The sequence below is a fragment of the Lithobates pipiens genome, unplaced genomic scaffold (genome assembly GCF_037356315.1).
Source record: "Lithobates pipiens isolate NorthernLeopardFrog02 unplaced genomic scaffold, aLitPip1_a1.2 Scaffold_3, whole genome shotgun sequence".
In the NCBI taxonomy this organism is placed as follows: Eukaryota; Metazoa; Chordata; class Amphibia; order Anura; family Ranidae; genus Lithobates; species Lithobates pipiens.
The window spans coordinates 253,834,828-253,851,498 of NW_027507790.1; the positions used below are offsets into that span (position 1 = coordinate 253,834,828).

At 46.9% G+C, this 16,671-nt stretch overlaps 1 protein-coding gene across 1 annotated transcript in view; it reads right to left on the bottom strand.

The window, feature by feature from the left end:
* DYM (dymeclin) overlaps positions 1-16,671 on the bottom strand; it is a gene marked incomplete in the record, with an annotated part of 586,856 nt that overhangs the window by 455,318 nt on the left and 114,867 nt on the right. Inside the window, 1 exon segment of the mRNA XM_077463046.1 lies at positions 5,161-5,233. Within this exon segment, the coding sequence (XP_077319172.1) occupies positions 5,161-5,233 (73 nt within the window).

A 16,671-nucleotide genomic window follows, 5' to 3' on the forward strand; every position in this document is an offset into this window, starting at 1 on the left:
ATGTGAAGACCACATGACAAGGCTTGGTGGATCAGATTCAGCCATTGGTCCTTGTGTTTGACATATGTGCTTTAGCATAAAGTTATCTGAATGGCTTAATACAGGTAAGTGAATTAGGGAAACATTAGCTTTGCTGTGAGCTGCAGCACCCATTAGTAAAATCCCATCATGCCAATTCCTTCCATCTTGGTTTGGAAAAATCCTAAAGTGCACAGAACCATAGAATTCATGAGTACTCAGCCTATGACTACTACTACACTAATGATATTTACCAACTGTTCCCCTTATGACAGGTTCCATCACTTGGCCCCTTTCATTAAATTGACCCTGACAGCACAGGGTCCAACTTGTAGCCAAAAACCATACCTTCTTCAAAACACCAAATATTGGAAAAGCCATACAGGTTAATTACCTGCTCCCTAAACCACATGCATTGATTCCTCCTGCCAGCCCTTGCATCCTGTTATGATGTACAGTAGACAAGCCAGAGGGAGGAACCACTGCATGCAGCTATCAGTAGTAATGAAGGGGCCGATGGGCGAAAAAACAGAACACAGTGGGGAATGCAGGAGTCTGACACACTAATAAGTTCATCCATAGCACAGGTTTCTGCTTAATAGATACTTAGAGCATCCCCAAAGCAAGAGTTGCCAGAGAAATCTGCAGTGGGATTTAATGCCAGACTAGAATTTTTCTGACAGGGCAAAGGAAGGATGGTCTGTGACACTCCAAATAGGAAAGACAATGCAGTGTGGTAGAGGCGTGTGAATCTCAAGACTGGCTGAACAGAATAGCAGAAGTAGACAACAGATACTTATTACAAAATGTGTTTGGAAGTTTGCCATCAGTTCTAATATAAACAGGGTAAAACAATTGTAGGCAGGTACAGTCCTTGTTTTGCCCTGCAGGTGACACTCTACTGTAGTGGCAAGGCAGATGGCGGAGAAAGTAAGGAGGCACTTCGTTCCTCTATGGTTTCCTCAGTCATGGAAAGGCAGCTATTCCATTGGATGACGGTGCACCATCTATTTAAGACCCTGGCTCTTGAGCTTGGAGTACCTTTGGTCAGTGGGGCCAGCATAGGGACAGGAACACAGTGTGTCAGGGACAGTGGAAGCAATAGGGATAGGTTCTGGTGGCATAGAGATAGAGCGGGGCCTACGTCTACCTCTAAAAGAAGCCTCCCTTTGGGTCAGACCGGCCAAGCCACACTTTGCTGCTCATGACAGATGCTGTTGGCATCTAGGAGTCTCCTGTCTGCTGGGTATCTTCTGCTCAGTAAGTGGCCCCAAATGGGCGACCTTCCCACTGGGTCTGTTAGTACGGTTGATTTGGCTGTTACAATACAATGTTCCTTGCATATCACTTCGTGTGTATACTGCTTGTCACACCCCGCTACACCTACCAACACAATGATTGCAGACATTATACTTTGTGAGACCTGTGACTACTCAATTATGAAAAAGGATCAGCAGCAAGTGACCACTCAAACAATTACGGAAAGGATCAGCAGCAATCAATTAGCTGTGGGTCGTAGCTTATGGCAACAAATGATCATAGAGTACCAATGGCAGATAAAGACCACACATGATTGTCCACACCCAGCAGCAAGTAAAGAGTCCTGTACAAGTTACTATAGTTGTGTAACAGTATCAGGTCATTCATAGTAAAAACTCAATCACTAAAATTTCATAAAAGGATATAAAATGGTAATATAATTTTATAGTCATTTCCAAGCTTAAAAACTGCACTGCATACGTCTTGAAACTGCTTTACATCAAATTTAATACATGGCTCGTTAGTTTGAAAGTGATATCACAGGCAGTATGTAGTTTGGAATAAATGTATACTGAATAAAGAAATATTAACCTACACTATGAATATTTTATTGGCAAACAAATGGTGAAATAGTAACTAAGAAAAACATGATGATGAAGGTGATAAAATAATAATTGAAAAAAATATTAAAAAAAACAAACACTCAGGTTGCTGCTGTTATGCTGTTTAAAAACAACTAAAATAATTCAAAAAAATCCCCACCTACCCGATGGGTAACAGTGCTACCTATACACTGTAATCAAATCCTCATAAAAACAAATATTGTGTGCAATCATAAGTCATATTGGTAATAAAAGCCCAAATGTAATCTCAATCACTGTGAACCAATGTAATCAATGTGCTATTCCAGCAACAGTCCTACTTTCTTCACTAAAGTGCTCCAAACACAAAGACAAGGACAAACACATTTATAGTGCTGGAAGTGCCCATCCAATGTGTTTCATCATTGGAAATTACTCCCGATGACATTAGTTCCTATGACGAAACGTGTTGGGTGGGTATTTAAAGTTTGACGTCACTTCCAGCACAAGAAATGTGCGGCGGCCATCTTTAATACTGGAATCTAAATGCTTTCCTAAGGCAAACATGCTTTCAAATTCTAAATGCATTTCTTTCACATTTAACCACTTGGGATCCGCGCTATTGCAAAATGACGGCAATAGCGCGGACCCACATTTTCGGGACTACGTCTATTGACGTAGTCCCGGTTACGAGCGGCCTGCGCGCCCCCTGAGGGGCGCGCGCGGCGCGCTCTGTGATCGGCGAGTCCATGAGACTCGCCTGATCACCGATCCGTGTAAGGGGTCGATCCCGACCCCTTATCACGTGATCAGCTGTCAGCCAATGACAGCTGATCATGTGATAAAACGGAGCCGGTAATCGGCTAGTATTCCTCCTCGCGCTGACAGCGCGAGGAGAAAAAAAAAAAGCCGATCGCCGGCGGCCGTGTTCGGGACATCAGTCCCGATCACGGCCAGCAATTTAAACGGACACCTGCCCCCTGCCAGTGCCCACCTGCCACCCGCAGTGCCATCCTGAAATAAAGTAAGTGCCCCCCTGTCAGTGCCACCCAGCAGTGCCCATAGTGCCCACAGTGCCACCCAGCAGTGCCCACAGTGCCACCCAGCAGTGCCCACAGTGCCACCCAGCAGTGCCCACAGTGCCACCCAGCAGTGCCACCCACAGTGCCACCCACAGTGCCACCCAAAATCTGCCTCAAAGGTGCTGCACCCCAGTGCCGCCCATCAGTGCCCAGCAGTGCCGCCCATCAGTGCCGCCCATCAGTGCCACCTATCAGAGCCACCTATCAGTGCCACCTATCAGTGCCCATCAGTCCCATCTATCCGTGCCACTTATCCGTGCCACCCATCCGTGCCATCTTATCTGTGCCCATCTTTGCCCATCAGTGCCGCCTTATCTGTGCCCATCGGTGCCGCCTTATCTGTGCCTATTAGTGCCGCCTTAACTATGCCTATCAGTGCCCACCAGTGCAGCCTATCAGTGCCCACCAATGCAGCCCATCAGTGCCCACCAATGCAGCCCATCAGTGCCCACCAATGCAGCCCATCAGTGCCCACCAATGCAGCCCATCAGTGCCCACCAATGCAGCCCATCAGTGCCCACCAATGCAGCCCATCAGTGCCCACCAATGCAGCCCATCAGTGCCCACCAATGCAGCCTATCAGTGCCGCCTAATCAGCGCACTTCAATGAAGGAGAAAAATGACCCGTTTGCAAAATTTTATAACAAACTATTAAAACATGATTTTTTTTTTTTTTTTTTTTTTGCATCTTTTTTTGTTTGTTTAGCAAAAAATAAAACTCCGAGCTGTAACTAAATACCACCAAAAGAAAGCTCTATTTGTGGGAAAAAAATGATAAAAAATTCATTTGGGTACAGTGTTGTATGACCGCGTAATTGTCACTCAAAGTGCATCAGCGCTGAAAGCTGAAAATTGGTCTGGGACTGAGGGGGGTTTAAGTGCCCAGTAAGCAAGTGGTTAAAAGAAAAACAGCTGTACTTTTCACTAAGTCGGCTATCCTCCTCTCTTCCCTAATGTGGCATATGGAGAATCCCTTCCTGATATAAGCTGGAACCACCATTTATATTGGAAGATAACGAAAAATAGTTTGGAGTATATAGAAGCCATACCATCTTGGGTATAACTACGCATGCTGGTTTTGACACTCCTGTTGATGCAAGGAGTCAAAACTCTCTGGTGAGTGTGGTGTGAAGTCTGTGTGCCGGGTCTTCTGGAGTAAGCACTGTTGTGGAAAATTTTATGAAGATGTATTTTAATATGTATTGTCATAAGAGTCCTCCCCAGTTTTCGTTCTCCCCCAGCCCGCTCTAAAGAGCGTACTGGGGGAGACTGACACTGGTTGAGATCCGTTAGTTAGTGGTAAACTTCCTGTTTGGAGAGAGGTGTTTGCAGAGTGGGGGTATGTCCGCCAACAAAAGGGCCCCTGTGCATTGCACAGATGATCGTCTGAGGGGATATACATCGGTTGTGGGCGGATGTACGCTCATTGTCTCTGCTGTGTCTGATAAGCACATGTCAAGATTCACAGCGTGCATCTGCAGATAACCTTCCATCCACAAGGAAGATAGCATAATCCAGGTATACATGGTTCTCTGGAACAATGTATATTAAAGGATTTCTATCAATGGAATTGTAGTCATCATTCATTGGTTATTGTATAAATTCATTTATTATGTGTCATGTCTATTTGATAATGTCCTTATATGGTCATGAATATCCTGTGTTGTTCATTTTCCTGTGAGGTCACAAACTGTGTGGGAGGGGTTAAGCTGTTGGAGGCAAACCCTCCAGGGTGTGGCTTCCTGTTTATGTGTAAATAAAAGAACCAGGCTGACTACCCACAGGGGAAGTGAGGCTGATGCAACTGAGAACGTAAGAAGGATGGTCATGTCTGTTTATTTGGATGAATGGGTTGAAAGGTAAAGTATTATATCATTAAGACGGAAATGGGTGCTTATATGAGCACAATAGATGTGGCTGTGTGCTTAGCATACAGCCAAAATTCTACCACAGCACACAATGGCGTACACCCTGTCCCCGTCTTTGTGTTTGGAGCACTGTAGTAAAGGAGTGAAAAACATAACATCACCATTTTGTTCTCCCAAACTTAACTTCCTGCATTCTTCATACCAATAAATTACCCCATCTGTGATATTTTTACCTTTACTGGGGAGCCTCCCCTCTTAATATTAGTTCCCAGCCTAAGCAAAAATATCATCAGATTTGCTTACAAAGTAACGTCATTTATTTTACAAATATAAAGTTGGTGTGTTACTTACAGAAGAGGAACTTCCACAATCAGATGGATGAGGCAAAAGAGCAATTCCTCCAAAAGATCTTCTACGTCAGACTCTGTGAGAAAGAAAGAAATGGCATGACTATTATGAAAGGTTTTACTTATGGCAGCATGCTGGGGAAAAAAAAAAAAAAAGGTCTAAACTGTAATTTGAACAATTTAGTATCTCAGTTATGGCCGGTGGCCTCTGGCTTTTTATGTCTCTTAAGAAGAAGCAACGAGAACTCTGCACTTTAGATCCCAGTTCCACTCATCCATCACGACCAAGCCAAAGCAGTCTCACCCTCTAGGAACTTTCGTGTCAAGGCAACGTTTCAAGGCCAAGCGGAACCTCTTCATCAAGCATCTGATGACCTGAATGGGCTATATATTATGACGGGAGGACCTCGGTATACGGCGCTCTATTCAAGTCAATCGGCATAAGCAGCTCCAAAGAGACTGTCATTGGAATAGGCTGTAAACACCAGAGAAGACCAGGGCTCTGGGACTATATTGGTTCATATAAAGATACAGCTGCCCTTAAATTGATCCCATACATCTCTCTCTTTTGGGCTGGTAATCTTGCAAATAACACTCTTCTTGTCCATTTTCCTCTACATTCATTTCCCCACTATGTGTGGAGGGAACCATGATTGCCACCTGGGCTGGACTTCAAATATGTCTGCCTTTGTACATCTCTATTATAAGGTGGATTGATGAGATTGGTAAAATAGTTTTGCTGTTCTTTCAGCTCAAAGAAAGGGCAGAGGACACTGCATTATTTTTAAGATCAATAGGCTTTTTCTAAACTTTGGCCCATACATAAAGAAAGTAGAGCAACGCACAAAGCAATGTGAAACTTTCCCCTGCAGTCGGAAAAACACATCGGGTGCCAGTGTTCATAACCTCATCCAGGTTAATAGAAGTAAATCAGAACAGAGAACGCGGAAATGCCACACGGTGGAACACAGTTTCTGTACTAAGTGGTGTGAATATCGATTTCAGTCTGGCTCCACCAGGTCACGCCCCTCTGATGTGTTTTACCCCACCCATGGGGCTTAAATGACATACGATTAAGCCCAGCGGATGCAAAATGCATCTGAGGGGCGTGGGTGTAACGATATATTCGGCGACCCATCGCAGTTTGCTACGGAAGTGACATTCTGACGCTGCCATCTTGCTACACCCCACACTCGTCCACAGTAAGGATACACTAAGAAGGGGTAAAGCAGACATCTTGTTACACCCACCAGAGTTCTGCATGTTGCATGTATGTATAACAGTAAAGTCAGTTTATATAGTGAAATACAGTACTTACAACTCCGTCTGACTGGTTAGATGTTGAATTTAAAAGTAGTGAACTTCTGTCAGATTAGCAAACCTGTGAGATGAGCAGGGTTGTCGCTGCTTTTAAAATTCAAGAACCAAGTAGTCAGACAGAGTTGCAAGTACTGTATTTCACTATATAAACTGACTTTACAGTTCTAAATACGTGTAAAATCCAAAACTCCAGTGGGTGTAACAAGATGTCCGCTCTCCCCATTCTTAGTGTATCCTTACTGTGGACGAGTGTAGGGTGTAGCAAGATGGCAGCGACAGAACGTCACTTCCGTAGCAAACTGCGATGGGTCGCCGAATATGTTGTTACATGGGCAGGAGAAACTGTGCCAGTCGATATTCACACCACTTAATACTCAAGTGTTCTGGTGTGCGGGGTTTCTGCGTTCCTATTTTCTGAATTTGCTATAAATATTCTTAGAGTAAAAAGAACATTAATGCAGACACATTTTAAAAATAACTAAAAACTGAATTTAAAAAACTGGGAGCAGGCAAGCTCTTTATTGCAAAATAGACATGCACTGTCTCTTCTGCAAGAAAAGAAACTTACCTGTCTGCCTGTAGCACTCTTTAAAATCTACACTGAACTGTGCATGCGCAGCTCTGTTTACATTTCGGCTTGGTCCTGTTTGTCAGCGTGTGCAGGACTTACATCATGCCACGTTGGCCAATCAAAACAACTGAAGATCTGGCACCTGGAAGATGCTGGCAAGGGATATTGCAGGCGTTGGACTGCTGAAGCAGAGGTAAGCATTGCAGACTTGAGTTCCATTTTAAGGACTAGAATGCTTCAACATATTACATTTTTGTTTTTAGGTTTAGATACACATTAAAGTTAACCATAAAAACTGGTGAGTGCTCCCTTCATGACCACCTAGGTACTCTCAGCACTGAGGTACATAAAAGCAGTTGAGGCCTGACCCTAATTTCAGGAAAAGTCAGGTCCAAATAAAGTGCAATGAAAATCAGAGAGGGGCACAAAAAAAGCTAGAAAATGTAACATATGGATCAAGGGTATCTGTATTCAAAGAGACCCTATAAAAACCCAAAGGGCAGGTTGTTGAAGACATGTGCAGTACAGAACAATAGGATTTTTTGTACGCACCGTAAAATCCTTTTCTCTGTATTTCACCGACTGACACAGCTTCTCTCTTTAGACCATTGGGTTGTTATGCCACCTTCAGGAGAAGACTAGGCATTACACGTTAACATGTGATAATAAAATTAGAACTTTCTAGTTCCGCCCAAGGGGTGGTCCCTTAGGTAACAACCCCTCAGCACGTCAACAAGCAGTATAACGTAAATTAAAAAAATGAGGGGTGGGTGCTGTGTCAGTCAGTGAATTACAGAGAAAATTATTTTGTGCGGTGAGTACAAAAAATCCTGTTTTCTCTTATATTCACCGACTGACACAGCTTCTATCTTTAGACCATTGGGATATCCCCAAGTAGTGCCAAAACGAGGGGTGGGAAAACAACATAAAACGTCATCCATCATGGCATGTGGGAGCTAGTACAAACTTTACCCACAAAAAAAACACCACAACAGGGTGCGCCTCAACAGAGAAGCACTACCCTCCAACCTCACCAAAAACCTGCGGTAACGAATGCAACAGTGCATTAGCTTAAAGGTACTGCATTTTAACCCCCCAAAAAAAAGGAAAAACATTACATATGCAATTGCAACTATACAGCCGCCTGCAAAACTTTGCGGGCTAAAACAGGCATCAGCCGATGCACTGACATCTACCTTGTAGAACTTTGTAAACATGTGGACAGACGACCAGGTTGCCGCTTCAGACACTTGAGCGACAGATGCTTGATGTCGGAAGGCCCAAGACGTTCCGATTGCCCTCGTGGAGTGGGCCGTGACCGGAAAGGGGGGCACCTGCCCCTTCAAGGCGAAGGCTTGTACTACAATCTGTCTGATCCACCTGGAAATGGTGGCTGACGAGACCACCATGCCTCACTTTGGAGCAGCCACCGAAACAAACAGTGAGTCTGACTTCCGAAAGGGAGCCGTGGCAGACAAGTACACCTTCAGAGCCCAAACCAACACCACCTTATCCTTGCGGATAACCAGATAACGTGACTTGCAGGACAAGGCCGCCAGTTCCGTAACCCTCCTGGCTGATGTGATGGCCACTAGAAAGACCACTTTCTGGGAAAGAGTCAACAATGAAAACTCTCTGATATTTTCAAATAGCGGTTTTTATAGCGCCGATAATATCAGGTTCAGATCCCACGGTGGACGCACACCTTGAGCAAAAGTACTCACTAGAGATTGAGGCGCCAAAGGTCGCTGAAAAAGGACAGTCAAAGCTGACATTTGTCCTTTAATGGTGCTTAACGCCAAATTCTGGTCCACCCCTTGCTGAAGAAACAGCAGGATCCTGGATATAGAAAAGGAGCGCAGATGCCATGCTTCCTCCTCACACATGGAGATGTAGGACTTCCAGGTACGAAGATATATCTTCCGAGAAGAAGATTTCCGTGCTCTCAACATAGTTGGGATCACCAAGTCCGACAGACCCCGGTTCCTCAACACCTGGCTCTTAATAGCCATGCCGTTAAAGCCAGCAATGGTAAAGCAGGATGGAGAATCGGACCTTGAGACAGAAGCTCCTCTCGCAACGGCAGTCGCCAGGCAGCGTCTGCCACCAGGTGCACTAGGTCTGCTTACCAAGGACGCTGAGGCCAATCTGGGGCAACCAGTATTACTGGGATCCCCTCGGCTTCCACTCTGTGAAGCAGAGGTGGTAACAGATTCAGTGGAGGAAAAGCGTAGATCAGCTGGTACTGATCTCACGGAGCCACCAGCGCTTCTGACGCGTCTGCCCACGGACCTCTTGTCCTGGACACGAATCTCGGCATCTTCCGATTGAGACGGGAGGCCAGAAGATACACCTCCGGATGCAACGCCCATTCTCCTGGGTCCAGCATCTGAAGACTTAGACAGTCCGCCTGCCAGTTCTCCACACCCAGGATGTAAATGGCCGACAGGGCCGATACATGTCGCTCTGCCCACCGATGTATGTGAGCGACCTCCCGTGCGGCGGCCGAGCTTCTTGTTCCTCCTTGGTGATTGACGTATGCCACAGCAGTGGCTTGTCTAACTGGATCCTGATTGGATGCCCTTGCAGTCTCATTGACCATGTGGAGAGGCATAGCCTGATCGCTCCCAATTCAACCAGATTGATCGGCAACTTGGATTCCTCCGTCGACCAGAGTCCTTGAGTCGACTTAACTCCCATCACTCCACCCCAGCCGAATAGGCTGGCATCCGTTGCGATCACCGTCCATTCCAGAGGTAGGAACGACGTCCCGGACTGAAGCACCGGGGACCTCAACCACCAGATCAGGGAACCCCTGACTACTGGCTCACCTGGATCTGTCGATCCAGGGACAACAGAGATTTGTCCCACTTTGTCAAGATCTCCTTCTGCAGGACTCTGGTGTGGAACTGGGCATATGGTACTGTCTTGAAGGACGCCACCATGAGTACCAGGACTCGCATGCAGAAGCTCAGCAACCACCACTTGTGGTTCATCAGCAGTTTTACCGCGGCTCTGAGAGTCTGCAGCTTGTCTGAAGGGAGAAACACTCTCGCTTCCCTGGAGTCCAGCAGCAAGCCTAGATACTCCAAACGCTGAGTCGATACTATCACCGACCTTTTTAGGTTCAGCCGCCACCCAAATTCTCGCAGGGTCAGCATGGTGATCGCCACATCCTCTTCCAACTCTGAGGTGGAAGCTCTCAGGAGGAGATCATCGAAGTAACCCACAATGGCGATTCTGCATTGCACAGGAGCCAATACCTTGGTAAAGACTCGGGGGGCTGATACCAAACAAAATCGCAGAAACTTTTGATGCCGGAGGCATATGGGTATGTGCAGGTATGCATCCTGGATGTCTACGGACGCCAGGGAGTTCCCTTGATGGAGTGCAGCGACTACTGAGCGAACGGTTTCCATTCTGAACCTCTGCACTTTCACAGTGATTGAGGGCTTTTAGATTCAAGATTGGACGTACCCCTTCCTTCTTGGGTACTACAAACTGGAAACATTCCGATTCTAGAACAGGTACAATCACCCCACGATTCAGCAGGTCCCTTACTGCCCCCAAGAGGGCCTCCCGGCGAGCCGGGTGAACGGGTATGCTAGAGGGGAAGAATCTGTTTTGCGGCCAAGAGAGGAACTCTATCTTGTAGCCTGAGGAAATCAGATCACAGACCCATTGGTCAGACAGTCGAGAGGACCACCGGGCTGCAAATTCCAAAAGGCAACCCCCCACCCAAGTCATGGGTGGGGGCAAACCTTCATGCGGTAGCACTTTTGTTCGCAGGATTGTTAGGCATGCGGTTCCAGGGACGCTTCTGTCCTTTCGTGGTCGTCCTGGAGACATTTAGCCGAAGCTCCAAGCGGACGAAAAAGCCGTTTGTGAGCAGAAAAAGAGGGCCCTTGCCTACGGCGTGGCTCCTTAACCTTCCTGGCCTGTGGGAGTAGAGTACTCTTACCACCTGTGGCATTCTTAATAATGTCATCCAAAGAGGCTCAAAAGAGCTGGTTGACAAGGAAGGGAAGATCCGTCAGGGCTTTTGTGGATGCCTGGTCAGCAGACCAGCCTTTTAAACAAATCAGGCGCCTCAGCACCACTGCTGACAATGAAGCCCTGGATAACAGGGGGAGGGTATCCAGGGGGGCGTCACAAACGTACTTAAGGCCATGCACTAGTTGGTCTGCTAGTTCCACGCAGACAGGAGAAGCCTGCTGTTCTCCCAATTCGCGGTGCAACAGTTTTGCCCACTCAGTTAGTGTCTGCGACACAAAAGTGTGGATGCCAGTACTGGTCGCATGGTTGACTGTAAACAAGGAATGAGCCACTGCCTCGGCCTTCCTGTCCGTGGGATCCTTAAATGCAGGAGTCCCCTCTACCGGGATCGTGGTTACTTTGCTTAACCTGGATACTGGGGGGTCCACGACCGGAGGAGCCGACCACCTTTTGAGAAGGCTCTCCTCAAAGGGGCAACGCACCGCCAGTAGTTGGGGACCGAAAAGGTCCATTGCGGTCGACCCCATTCCTTGTAAATGAACTTGTCAAAATAAGTCAGATACGGGAACACCTTAGGTGAATGGCTGGCTTACGGGACCCAAAAGGGACCGCTACATCAGCAGAGGGATCTGCTGGCTCCTGAATCTGCAGGGTATCACGCACAGCTGTGATAAGTGCTCCAACAAGCGGACGGGGACTCTTCCTCACTGTCCGAACGGTCCTGGTCAGCGTCATCTGAAACGACAGAGCAGGGGTCACCAGCCTCAGCAAGGCCCGAGTCTGCCTCAGAGCTTTCCCCAGAGAACGGGGGGAGCAGGGGCCGCTTTTTAGCACCTTACGCCCACGTGCACCGTCTCCATCTTGGCAATGAACAAATTGAGGACCGCCGACAAGGCGTACAAGGGCACTGCGCATTCCGCAGGCGAACCGGTTCAATTGCCTGGATTTCAGGGGAAGAAACACCAGTTTCTGAAGCCATGCTGACCCTACCCTGTCTGCCACCCAAAGGGGACTTAGGACAGTGATAGTCCCACCCTCCTTACTGCTGCTGGCTGAGGGGCTCTTTCCCACAGGACTCACCACCCTGAAAGGTTCTGCGCTATCCAGCAGGTAGTGCCTGTGATCTCTGTTGGCTCCCAGGTGCAGAGGAATCAGCTCGGTCAGTGGAAACTGCTGCTAATGGCGCTGAAGCCGCTGTGTAATGTGCTCAGGCTCCAAGGAAATGGCCGCCCAGCGTCCAGTAGAAGGACATAAAACCCAGGGAAAATGGCAGCCGGAGCACAGGGACACATGCTGCCGCTAGAGAAAGGCTTCTGTTCAGGCTTCTAGAAAATAGCCGCTGGCATCCAGTATAAGGACATATCACAGGGAAAATGGCCGCCGAAGCCCAGGAGAGCATTCTTTTCCTTGCCCACACCCAAGATGGCTGCTGATGCTGAAACCATGAGGGACAGAGCTGAAACAAAATGGCCGTGATCAGCACTGCAAGGGACACAAGCAAAGCCTCACAGGCACCTCCAGGGACATGAGACACAGGACTCAGGACACAGCCAGCCAGCGCAGCCCCCTCACAGGTGAGAGCCCCCCCGAGAGCCCCTGTACAGACACACACACACACACACACACACACACACACACACACACGCAGCATCCCCCACGGGGGGGGGGGGGAGATAGGGGACAGGGAGAGAAGAGGGAAATGAGGGACCCCCGAATCGACCTCCCAGGGAATGCCCAGCTGCTCAGCCCCACCGTGCCAGGGAGAGCTGTTCTTACCAGTCCTGAAGAGTTGGAAGACATTCCATTACAGACTCACTCTCTGATTAGTACAGGGTGGCTGCTGGCCTCGGCACACTGACGCAGACATCAGTAGCGCGGTCATATGTGCGCCTCGGAGCATAAAAGCTCACGACCACCTCTGGAGCTGAGGTTTCGTCGTGGCCGGCCTAGCGCGTAGCTGTGACCTGCACACGCTCGATGGCCAGGCTGGGGAGACTACAAGGATAAGGGTATCCAGCCTGTCATCCAGCCGGCTGTTGATAGCAGATCACAGGATCGATCTATCATCTTGCGCAAAAAGCCAAGCTTCTGCAGAAATAAAAGACGGACTGATGGGCCCGTCAGGGTTCCTAGGCCCTTCTCCTTCACTAGGCAAAATAAAACTGAGGCTGCAGTAGCATGCTGAGGGGTTGTTACCTAAGGGACCGCCCCTTGGGTGGAACTAGAAAGTTCTAGTTTTATTATAACATGTTAATGCCTAGTCTTCTCCTGAAGGTGGCATAACAACCCAATGGTCTAAAGAGAGAAGCTGTGTCAGTCGGTGAATATAAGAGAAAATGTGTTAATTTCGTTTCGGACAGATTTGTTACGGATGCAGAGCCCTTTTTTTATTTTTTTTATTTTTATTTGGGTTGGTGGTAGTGGTGGGTATCGTGACTGACGTTGGATCTACTTCAGAGAACATTCTTTGTTTTTTTTAAATAAAGGACTTGTCAAAAACTGTTGTTGGCTTTTATTTACTTTTAACACTTTTTTGGTGAAGGAATAGGGGTACCCCATATTGATTCCTATGGGGGGAGGAGGGTCAGGGGGCTCCAGGTTCTGATAAGTCGCCCCTGCAACCACTGGGCCAGGGTTGTGGGAAAGAGGCCCTTGTGCCCACCAACGTGGGGACAAGGTGCTTTGGTGGGGTGTCATTCAAAGAACAATGATATAGTTCATCCTAACGAAGCGGCAGGTGGTACCATAGAATCTGTGGGGGTTTTTTTTACTACCTCCTGTCAGATCTCAATGCTAGGAGGAATCATTCACCTCTACCTCTTGTTCACATTTTCGGAGTGTCTGGCATATAATACTGGAAATGCACTAAGATAAATTTTTAGCTGCCGTTAGTTTATAACAATTGTTATTAGTATCTGATGTAACTGATGCTATGCCATTGCCCTTGATTGGCATAATTTGCCTCAAATGCATAACGCGGATCATTCTAGCGCAGGCCTCGTTTTAGACTCCCTTTGGCTCCATATAGGTTTATGGCATGCTCTGCGGTAGTCATTTTTTTCCCCTGGTGTCTTGATACTTAAATTGTTTTTAACTTTTACATGTGCAATTTTTATTATTTCAATGTTAATGATGACATGTATTAGGTCTATGGTATAATAAAGTGATTCATGTACTAGGTTAGTAAATTACTGGTCATTTGTATTAGTGCAGACCCTTCTCAGCAGTGAAGGAGAAAAAGTAAAGCACATGACAGGGGGGCATGAAGTATAACTAAAGGCAAAAGTTTTTTTTTTAGTTTTGTTTGTGCCCCCATTAAGGGGATTCACCCCATGCCTCCCGTTTACAATTACTGAAAATGAAAGTAGAAGAAAATCCCAAATTTTGGATTGTGCCTAGAAAAGGGATAAGCATTTCAATGGGGACAATAGTTCTTGTAACCTAGGGTTCCCCAAGGAATTCCCTTTAATTTTCAGGGATTTCCTCTCACTTCTTGTTTGGCTATGGGACAGGAAGTGAAGGGAAATCTGTGCAATGGGACACCGGTGGCGGAAAAAATATGACAGGAGTTATAACAATCCCTTGCTCTATCCAAAATGGAAAAATAAAAAGTTTGCACATAGTACGACTGATTAAGTTGGGCCATAGATGAATTGAATTTCAACCAGTTCAGCAGGGACCGACTGAGATACAATCCATCTATGGACAGGCTGGTTCTAATGACGTTGATACATCGATCAACTTTAGTACAAGCAGGCTGTTGGATTTTTTACATGTGATCACTGCCGGAGGCAATAGCCGACAGCAGTGATCATTGTGTTCTTCTAGCACGAAAGGCCCCACCTCCAGCATAACACAATAGTGCTGTGGGAGGAATTCCTCCATGAACGCTGGATGTGTTGATGGGGGGAAAGGAATCATTTTCTTTCCTGCAACCTGTGATTGCAGGAAAGAAAATGTATTACTGTATGGCCTGCCCTAAACATCCAACACTCCCCAAAAATGTTGAATGCTGAAAAGTCTAAGGAAGCTGCAGCACGCAATGATGGGGATGCAAGAATCACAAGCAACCAGAGAGGAGAGTATAATCCCTCTTTTATTGCAAGGACCTGTAATTTGGATCTTATTAATCAAGACTAACTTTTTTGTGTAGTAAAGCTTTGCTTTAAACCAATATTACATGGGGGAAAAAAAAAAGTTTGCTTGGGGAAAACGCTTACATTCACGATATAAAGAGATATTGTAATAAACCCCCGACAGGCCCTTTACTATCTATAATGCTGGGTGAATCCAGGTTATTTACAAGGATAGCACTGTTCTGGGTTATGAAAATCCAGTCCTTGCTACAAACAAACACTTCCATTTAATGACATTTCCATTAGTACTTGAGCCCGGTGTCAACCACTCAGCCTGTGCCCTAAAACAAACGAGCCATTCACAGGGGCGGCTTCTCCTGACACATCCTTGTGCCCAGTGATTCAGTCCTCGTACTCTTTCTGTATGATTCAGCTCCATATAGACATTTTTCCGCTCGGGCTTCTCGCAGCCTCTGTCTCGGCTTGACCTCGAGTGGCATCTTTCACGTGTTTTGCCAAACATTTTTGTGGGGCAGAAGCTGGCAGGCCCGAGCTCCCCCTTGTGTATTCCGCGCGGTGATTTTTATAAGATGCTTCCTCTGGAGCTGGATCAGCGCTTTGCTTGCTGTCAAAGCTGAAGAGGAATTAAGAGTGTGCAGGCTCCCCTAGGAGCGAGAGGGAGGTAAGGAAAATATCAGAATGGAGTGAAAAGGGGCTTTCCATAGCTCGTAATTCTTCAATGGCTCGAAAAAACTCCATTGCCTGTGTTATTTCAAACACTACTCTGCACAAAGCGAGCATGAAATTGGTTCCATGACCAAACGCACATCGCAAAAGTCTGGCCTAGTCATTGGACACACAAGAGCAATGCAAAAAGACAAAAAGGAGAGAACCTGCGTATGTACGTGCGCATATATTCATCAACATTTGAAGCAGCCAAACTCAACACTTGAGATCATGATCAAAGCCCACTTACATACAGGAAAACACTTCCGTTAAGAGTGTTGTGTTTAAAGGACAGGTTCACTTTAGAATAAAGCCTCCCATAGCCCCCTAATCTATTTTAAGCAAAGTTCCCCCTCCCAGGTGCAATTGGAAGTTATGAGCATCCAGATAGATTTACACACGGAGGCCCCTTTCACACAGGCTGTCCAATCAGGTCCACCCGTAAGTTTTTCAGGGGGTATCTGATCGAACCTTGCACTCTCCCCTATCAGATCCTGCCTGCAAAATCCAAGATGGATTGTGTTGCTATTTTCCACCCGTCTGGTGGATCGGATGAAAAACGCACTTGGCGGTTCATTTTCACTCGATGTCCCCGTAAAGGAAAGCGGGACTCGCCCGTATCCGCTCTGCACAGTAAGCTGGACACAGAACTGTCATCTGCCTGGTCAGCCCGGGATCAGTGGAGCGATTCTCCGATGAGCAAACAGAGGCGTCCGTGTGAAAGGGGCCTTTGGCTGTAAACATCACAGGAGTCCTCCATTGCTGTCAAGATTTTATCAGACATCTATGTCCCAAAGAAGGAAGGAGAGCATGGTTACACGTGCTG